The sequence below is a fragment of the Oncorhynchus nerka genome, linkage group LG13 (genome assembly GCF_034236695.1).
Source record: "Oncorhynchus nerka isolate Pitt River linkage group LG13, Oner_Uvic_2.0, whole genome shotgun sequence".
NCBI classification, from domain to species: domain Eukaryota; kingdom Metazoa; phylum Chordata; class Actinopteri; order Salmoniformes; family Salmonidae; genus Oncorhynchus; species Oncorhynchus nerka.
This window is the reverse complement of record NC_088408.1, coordinates 25,159,435-25,167,754: the sequence shown is the minus strand read 5'-3', so window position 1 is coordinate 25,167,754 and position 8,320 is coordinate 25,159,435. Positions and strand designations below refer to the sequence as shown.

The window sequence follows — 8,320 nt, the reverse complement described above, 5'->3', positions numbered from 1 at the left end:
AGCTCATCTCAAGTCTCACTTAGTCTACATTCCCAACTCCAGCCTGTCTCACATTGAGTCAGTCTGTGTGCTAGTCTGTTTCTGCTATTTCCAACCTCCACCTTATGGAGAAGGACTGGCACCCAAGCTAACTGTACTGCACCACCTCAGTATTCCTGTGGTCAGAAAGACATAGATGCTCCTTCGTGCTGCTGTTGGCCAGCTGTCTGTTGCTGTTGACATAAGCTTTCTCAAACAGAACAAACCGCATGGGTTGACTTTCAGATAAGGAAGCCAGCCGTATGATGCTTATATTGGGTATTATGAAGCTGTTCATACCCTACGCAGTAGGCCTTATGGTAAGTGTCAATAGGTTTCATAATACCTTGTCTAGGCAAGGTTTCATACTGGAGAACAATAGGGGAATGTCAGTTGTCTATTAATGTATTGTAAAGAAATACTGTATAAGTAAGTCATAATTTCACAAGCTGAAATAAATCACTAACTGTAGTAGGGCTGGAGGCCCTAAAATTACAAATATAAATGGTGGCCTCTTCTTACCTCTAGTTTCCTATCCAGGAGAAACATCACCATCTAGTGGATATGGACTGTATGTGACCATTAGGGCACAAAACATTGAATTGAAGTAGTCTGGCCAAATCTGGCTTTAATAGATGAATGAAAATCACACAAAAAGGTTGAGGTAAAACAAAAGTCTGACGCTGTTATATTAAGTGTTTATTAGACAAAAACATGACTATTTTTGTACATGTACAATGTGTATAACAAAACAAACATGCAAAACAAATACAAGTAATAAAAAGTAACTTCAAATACAATAATATAATTGAAATAAAATATGCCCCAACGCATCACTTCAAAGCTCGCAAGAGAGAAAACTCTTGGATATAAAATGTTTATTCTTCAAGGTGAGACATTCATTGGTCATAAATATCTGTTTAGAAAACATCTGACAATGCAGAAGCTGAAAACCACAATGGGGGATCCACAATGCTTTGCTTCTGTGGCTCCCGAAGTCAGTCCTGAAGGACCCCTATGTATGCAGGCTTTCATCTCCATCGCCCATTGGTCATAATTTGTATATAATCCAGTATGGTTTGAGATGAACCTGTACAGAGGGGTCCTTCAGATTCCAGCTCTGATACATGCTGCCCTAGCTATGTCTCCCAGGTGATGTCATCTTTCTTTAGGCTAGTGCAGAGTCTCTGGGTCTCTCTGAGCAGCTGGAGGTTCTCCTCCTGACCCACCCCAGTTCTCTTACCCCCCCGTGAGGTGGTCTTAACTGGAGAGGGGGGCAAGGATCTCACCCCACTCCCCCCCTTAGCCCTGCCATCCTCACTTGTCGCCCGCCGACGAGGTTTCTGGGGGTTCTGTGTAAGTTTGTCCACCTGAGTGGGGAGAGGAAACACAGGGAGAGGTCATACAGTATTATTAGAAGTGTCAAAAAAAAGTCCAGTTATCCTCCTCCCTACCCCTCCTGCAGATGCAGAACATCCCCTCATTCCTCCCAACACCATCTCTGCAGTATTATGTACGTACAGTCTGCTGGTGTTTGCGGAGCTTGGTGATCTGAGATCCCTTCTCCTCCATTCTCTTGACCAGCAGCTCTAGCTCCCTCTCCAGGTCCTCCCTGGTGTCCCGACGCCGCGTCTCATCCATTTGACAAACCAGCTCTTGGTGCTCACTGAATTACACAGACAGAAATATTAAACACGCTCAGTAATGTGTGTTTAATAATTAATGTTAACACACTATCAGCCCCCTCAAAATCAGTCAGAAACCTGCATACACATTGTCCACAAACACACACACACTCTTAGCTAGTGGTAGTACTCACAAGCTCATCTGTCCCAGTTCATCCTGCAGTGCCAGCAGTAGCTCAGACAGAGAGCCCAGAGCAGAATCTGCCGGTCCAGGGGGAGAGGAGAAGGTGGATGGGGCCCTATGGAGGGCTCTCCTGGCCCCAGCGGAGCCAGACCTGCGCAGGGAACGCACCCGCTCACACAGGTGGGGCTGGTGGTGCTTCATCATGTGGAGGACACTCTGCATGTTAGCATGCACCGAGTGGCTGGGGCTTGTCGACTAAGAGAGAGAAAGATAGGGAGAGATGTAGAGCTCAGTCACAGAGGGATTCTCTCAACAAACCCAATAAATTCTTGCAAAGTAAAATGCAGACGTACTGTTCCAGCTACGAAGGGCAGTTTATTTTTGGGGAAACATGGTGGTGCTGGGGCCTCTTGCCGCACCAAACTTGTTTTCTGGAGAGGAAATGTTCAGACATTGTTATGTAGCACAAAATAAAGTTAATTGCAGTGCACGTCATTAAGTTCTGGTTATTGAATGTAGTACCTTGAAGGCATTCTTGGACTTCTTCTTTGGTTTAACCTCATCCGGGACTGCAGGACACAGGCGGAGGTTGGTCTCCAGCTCCCTCTGCAGCTGTTAAAGGATGTTTGGGCTTGATAAAAGTGGAACCTTGTGTGTCCGATCATCGGTCATGATGAAAAAAGTAACGTTCCCTATACTTTCAATGTATTTTTCCGCAAAAGGCGGGTAACCGCTATCGCAAAATAAAATAAAGTTAAAACTGTTTAGCCTCCACTACACCACTGCTTGTGTATGTGTTATTACACTAACCTCATCTGCTTTCTCCTGCACAAGTTTCCGCTCGTGTTCCTCTTCCAGGAGTTTCTGTTCCAGCAGCTCAATTTTCCTCTGAGGACAACAGAGGAAATATGAGAGATTAACTTTTGATTTACCATCACAGACTATGGTTAGTTACGCCTCATTCAACCAAAGCACCATTGGTTACCTCAGCCACAGACTGTGTCTTGGACAGTTTCAGACAGTCCCTCTCCAGTTTCTCCAGCTTCTCCAGCGGAGTGTGGGCATCAGAGCTGTTCTGAAGCCTCTGAAGGGACAACTCCAATGGATAAACAGACACGTGTTAATCTAGTCTGATGCAGCAAAAATAACATGCAACATGTCTGCCTAGACGATGAGGAACTGGTGAACAGAGGCCAGCAGATTCACATTCAGCTATATCTATGGACAGCTGTGCTCTGGGTGTTCGTAAATTCAGAGCGTTGTCAGATTGTCCATTCATAAATTCAGAGCGTTTTGCTCTCGGGGGGTTCAGAGCCACACTGGACGCTCTGGCCGAGGAGTAGGTTTGATCCGAGCAGTCAAGCACCCAAGCTATCTGGTTTAATTTGGCTAGTTTGCTAGCTATTTCTAGACACAAATGAGAGGACAACACAGTCTGACCATTGTACTCACCCTAGCTAACACAGCTGGTTAGGCTGTTTTCATGTTATATAGAGTGTTGGTGTCTGTAACTGTGCTCCTGACAACAATTGAATTACGTTTTTTTTGCTGACATTGACTGACACCGGCCATACTCAGCAAGTGTTGCGCGTTTGTAAAATTCACAAGTTATTCTGCGCTCTGACACACTCATATGAAAGTGCTCTGAAATCAGAGTCGATAGCCAGAGTGAGTTTATGAACACACCCTTAGTGGCATGTACCTGTTTCTCAGTCAGAGTGTTCTTGTCCTTCTCTGCATTCTCCACCATCTTCCTCATGTAGTCCAGCTGCTTCTCAAGGAGCTGACAGCGAGCTTCCGCAGACTGAAGCGGAGTGACCCGCTCTTAACACAGACAAAAAACAGGAGTGAGAGATTAGACATAGTTCCTTATCACCATAAGCATCATTCTGAGTACAGAGCAACAAGAGGCACAGACATGGCAAATAGAAATCCAACCAGATGGACATCAGCAATAGATGGGAGAGGTTGAGGAAGAACGGGTGTAAAAACAAACAAAAGATAACTATTGTAAAATAGACTGTGTCCATAAAATGTATATAGTATGTATAAGCTGTAAGTGTTGTTGTTCACTAGTTTACTCAAATTAGGGGAGGGGTGGTAGGGTTAGAAAGTAATAAAGGAATATATATGGGGGATTGGAAGTGATGCAGACAATTACATTGATGGAAGATACAATCTATCTGCAATATTAAAGCTGATCTACCCCCCTTAAAAAAAACAAGAGGCACAGAGAGTGAGTTGCGGATATACAGTATATAGTCTCAAAGTCAAGTACCTTTCTTCCTGGAGCCATCTGTTTCTGTAGTGTTGCATGGAGTGATGGAGCACGCATATCCATGGGCTGCCTGGGAGAACTGTTTCACGTTCTTCTCAGCCTGCTTCCTTTCCAGCTCCAGACGACGGATCTTCTCCTGGAGGGTCTTGAGAGCAGCAATGACTGCTACCGGGGAGCAAAACACCTACAGTTAGTAACCAAGCTACAACCATATGCATAATAGTTAGACCAAGGACCTAGAACAGCAGACAGTCCCAGAAGTAAAGGCATTTCATTGTCTACATTGTGCCTACCTTTGCTGCCAGCATCAGGCGTAGTCCGATACACCTGCGGAGTGATGTTCTGCAAGTTCATGACCGTCTTGGTAAGGGGTGCAGGGGCTTCCCAGACATATGAAGGAGGTGACAGCCTATCTGGAGGCTGGTAGTAGCTCCCTATGTAACTATTTTTGGAAGGGGAGTCCAGCAACTAGATATAAAAGCAGCATGGTTTAATGACTTAGCAAAGACACCAGCATGAAGACCACCCACAAGAGTGCTAACGTGCCCAGTCTTAGCAAGGTGGCAACGCAGCTGTTTTCAAAAAGACAAACAAACTCTCCTGGAAACACATCGAACGTTCCATTGTTCCTTTTAGCAAGCTAGTCTCAGTAGCTAGCGTGACAACCATGACCCAAACAAAGATAACCGGCTGCAAACAGCAGCACTTGCATCGCTAGCTAGCTAACGTTAGTTACGAGGAAGGATAGCTTTCCAGTTAGCTATGTGTTGACTAACTAACGTTAGCTAACACGAAGCATGTCTAGAGTTATTTTGCTAACTTAGCTATGAAATTGTCTCACCTGATCTTGATAAGCCTCCATATGTAATGGTAGAAAAAATACCCTCGAAATAAAATACAAATATATGACATGTATTATTTATCTGGTTCCGATTTGTTGACTTTGTATGGCTAAACTTCCAAACGATGACAGCAGGCAGTTCTTACAATTAAACATTTCCCTCCTACACTCTTCCTTTTACCGCTCTCTGGTTCAGCCTGCGCAGTGGGTTCCCTGCGCACACTTTATTCTAGGCACTAGCCACTCAAAAGATTGTCTGCTACAACAGATGTAGGGATAAAATAATACTGTAATGCAGACCCATTATAATATATTAATCAAATGCGCTTGGAACCGGAGCATAACTTAAATGTATGAATTTATCAGTCTAACAAGATTTAAAAGCCCCTCTGCCATGTGTTACAAAGTCTGAACCAATGATTCAATTGATTGAAGTGGCCCTTCAACCAAATTATGCAAAATATTTGGCCATGGAGAATATTAGTCGGAAAATTATATTTTCATACCATCAGAAAGCTGTCAAAGCTGGGAGGCAGGCAGCCTGTTTGCAGATGATGATGATGACGATGATGAGATGCAGATGAATGCGCAGATTTCTTCACATGCACACGTATGGGTTTTCAGAGCTTTGTGGTACGTTTATAAAGGAACGGAATAGCATGTGCCTGTCTGGCACTAGCCACCTGGTGACTGTCTTGAATGAGACAGCAGTTTGCCCACGTCCCACTGTGGTAATCTCCCCATCACAGACACCCTGGCCGGATGTTTAGTCCAAATTATGGCAAAAACCTCAAACGATGATGGCATTCTCTCCTTACTCTTGTGAATGGCACTATATTTTCATATATAAAAATACAAATGTCTATATTCAAAGAGTTGTAATGGTGGCACTGTTGCAAATATTATTTAAATGTCTGTGTCACCTGAGGTTTTGAATTGCTTGTCTGTGTAAAAGCAAAGTGGGGGATGTGTTCACTTCTAAAAATGTTGTTAACTTACATTTATGATAAACAAGGGGAAGGGGAGGCTCTGCGCAACAACAATCCCTATGTTTGCTGGGAAGTGTATTTTTTAATACCTGTTCATTCCCGTTTTTTATGTGGGTCCGATTGCTAAAATAATCAAACTCCCATGTTTCCCCTGGCGTGGTTATGGGCACGCCGTACACCATACCTATTGGTGAAGATCTGCATAGATCCTCCTTCTTTGTATTATGCAGTAGACCATTGGACATGAGTCTTTCCAATCAACTGTCAACTCAAGTTGCTGCTCTGTATAATGAAATCTGCCTCCGTATTTCAGTGCAGACTCAAGACGTCCTACGGCTGCAAGATCTGTGCAAAATAATGTGAATCAAGTAAGTATTTGTGAATGACACCCTTCGTTTGTAAAATGTACTGAAAAGGAGGGTATATAACTGCCGTTATGTTATAGATATTTGTACGATATTCCTGTTTTGTAACCAGCTAGCTACTGTTAAAAGGCTTAAGACAGAGAGGGCGAGAAAAGATTGAATGGGCATTTTGGCTAGCTAACCAAACCTGCCTTGTAAACCAGATACCACACATTTATAACTAGATAATGAGACTACAAAAACAAAGTGCAATGGATGTGGATTCTGTCAGATCAGTGCCAAACATTTTGGAAGTACATAGGAAACATGTTTTTATTTTTGCATGTTGAACAACATTACTAGCTGCCAACGGACTGCAAAACGGCTAACTAGCGTTGTAGCTACAGCTAGCTTGTTGTTCTCAGCAGCAGTACTGTACAACTAGGCTTTCTTTGTTGGCAGTAACTTTCTGGTAAACAAACGACTGGCTTTCTCAGTGTTCTCCGTACAGGTTGGAAGGGAAGAAAAGTTGTCTGTATTGTCCATTGATACGCCCGCATGTTTTTTTTGTCCGTTCCCTTTCACTGGTCACACACACACACACACACACACACACACACACACACACACACACACACACACACACACACACACACACACACACACACACACACACACACAGAAGCATCTTGGCAATGCATACAATGTCCTTTTTATCCAGTCAAAGTATTTTGTTTCTCATTTGAATTATCAATGTCAACTCTCTAGTTGCATTGTTGAAGTTGACTGACATTGTTTTAGAATTTTCATAAATATTTGTAGTTGAATGGTCTATTGAATGCATTTTGGGGATGCTAACGTAGGGTGTACATAAAATATTTTACCATCTGGGTATTTGACAGCAAACGGTTGGTATTTCATGCACTTCATATTATAGCCTGCCACGAGAAATCAAGAGAATCAGAATAAGATGGACATCCAGGATCAGGATGCCACAGCCAGATGGGAGGCTCTGGGCAGCCGTGACCCGAGATCCAGAGGCACAGCAATGGAGCACATCAGCCAGGAGGTGATGCGGAGAGTGGAGAGTATAGGGCCGATACCAGCCACCGTCCCCTCGCCTGTAGCTACTGCAGGGCACCTCACCAGCGACCTGAACGACATCCTGGCCCGTCTACTCATGCTGTCCAAGCGGTGCCCTTTCGATGACGTCAGAGAACGATGTGTTTGGCTGCTGCAGAACGTTCAGGTAGGAGAACACGCATCGCGAGGTCGACAGATGTGGTGCTGTCTGATATTATACGGCAGTGGCTGTACCACCACCACAGAGTTTCTAAGCCCAGAGGTGCAACATTGCGAGCAGGGCTGGTCCTTGCTGTTCTGCAGCCCTAGGCAGGACCCCAAAAAATGCAGAACTAGAATAGCCCCAGTAAGCTAAAAGACATATTTTCCAGTAGTTGAATTAGGTTCAATTTAGGTTCTGAATGAAAGTTGAAAATACATCATTTATAGTTATAATTATAATCAAGGCTGGTCCAGACCGGACAAAATCTGAACCAAATTTAGATGTCTATGGTTGGTTCAGATTTGGTCTGGACAAAAAAATCGATGTCTATGGATGTGGAAATCAAGGCCGGTCCGGACTGCGCCATAAAAAGACTTCCAAAAGGTGTCGGCTTCGATCCGTGCTTAATGAGGTGCCTACAGTATTGCCTGAAATATAATTGTATGAATTCCCATCTGTGTGGTAAGCCTACTGTTTGTAAAACACAAAAAATAAGTCCGGACAGGACCAAAAAGACATCCAAAAGACGTCAGCCATGTAGGCCCCCAATGTACTTTTATGAATGCCCGTCCATGTGGTAGGCCCACCATTTGTAAAACATGCGTTGCATTGGCTTTATTAATCCTGATTTCTGTGACTAATATATTTATCTAATTTAAGCTCTGAATATCAACTACCCAACTTTGTCAGCAGGTATCGTGAGCCTATTTGTAATGTGTTTACACAGTGGGAAATGCAGAAGTATTATATTTTTTC

The 8,320-nt window shown here is 43.7% G+C and overlaps 2 protein-coding genes across 4 annotated transcripts in view; one reads left to right on the top strand and one right to left on the bottom strand.

The window, feature by feature from the left end:
* Nucleotides 1-696: 696 nt before the first annotated feature.
* cep57l1 (centrosomal protein 57, like 1) lies at nucleotides 697-5,687 on the bottom strand. 3 transcript variants are annotated; one of them, XM_029678803.2, is made up of 11 exons: nucleotides 5,453-5,687; nucleotides 4,399-4,573; nucleotides 4,106-4,270; nucleotides 3,530-3,651; nucleotides 2,813-2,923; nucleotides 2,638-2,715; nucleotides 2,350-2,439; nucleotides 2,181-2,258; nucleotides 1,838-2,082; nucleotides 1,540-1,684; nucleotides 697-1,388 (listed from the first exon to the last, which is right to left on the bottom strand). In XM_029678803.2, the coding sequence occupies exons 1-11, from the start codon at nucleotides 5,453-5,455 to the stop codon at nucleotides 1,158-1,160; spliced, it is 1,443 nt and encodes a 480-aa protein (XP_029534663.1). In that variant the 5' UTR covers nucleotides 5,456-5,687; the 3' UTR covers nucleotides 697-1,157. The 3 variants fall into 3 exon arrangements, with proteins under 3 accessions (XP_029534663.1, XP_029534661.1, XP_029534660.1); XM_029678801.2 differs by lacking the exon at nucleotides 5,453-5,687 and adding an exon at nucleotides 4,947-5,422 and having other exon boundaries at nucleotides 4,106-4,267; XM_029678800.2 differs by lacking the exon at nucleotides 5,453-5,687 and adding an exon at nucleotides 4,947-5,247.
* Nucleotides 5,688-6,223: 536 nt separating this feature from the next.
* The window catches only part of LOC115139289 (sestrin-1), a 72,162-nt gene continuing 70,065 nt past the window's right edge, over nucleotides 6,224-8,320 (top strand). The window contains exons 1-2 of the mRNA XM_029676489.2: nucleotides 6,224-6,303; nucleotides 7,217-7,528. Coding sequence (XP_029532349.1) covers nucleotides 7,250-7,528 — 279 coding nt within the window. The 5' untranslated portion in view covers nucleotides 6,224-6,303; nucleotides 7,217-7,249. The remainder of the gene's footprint in view (nucleotides 6,304-7,216; nucleotides 7,529-8,320) is intronic.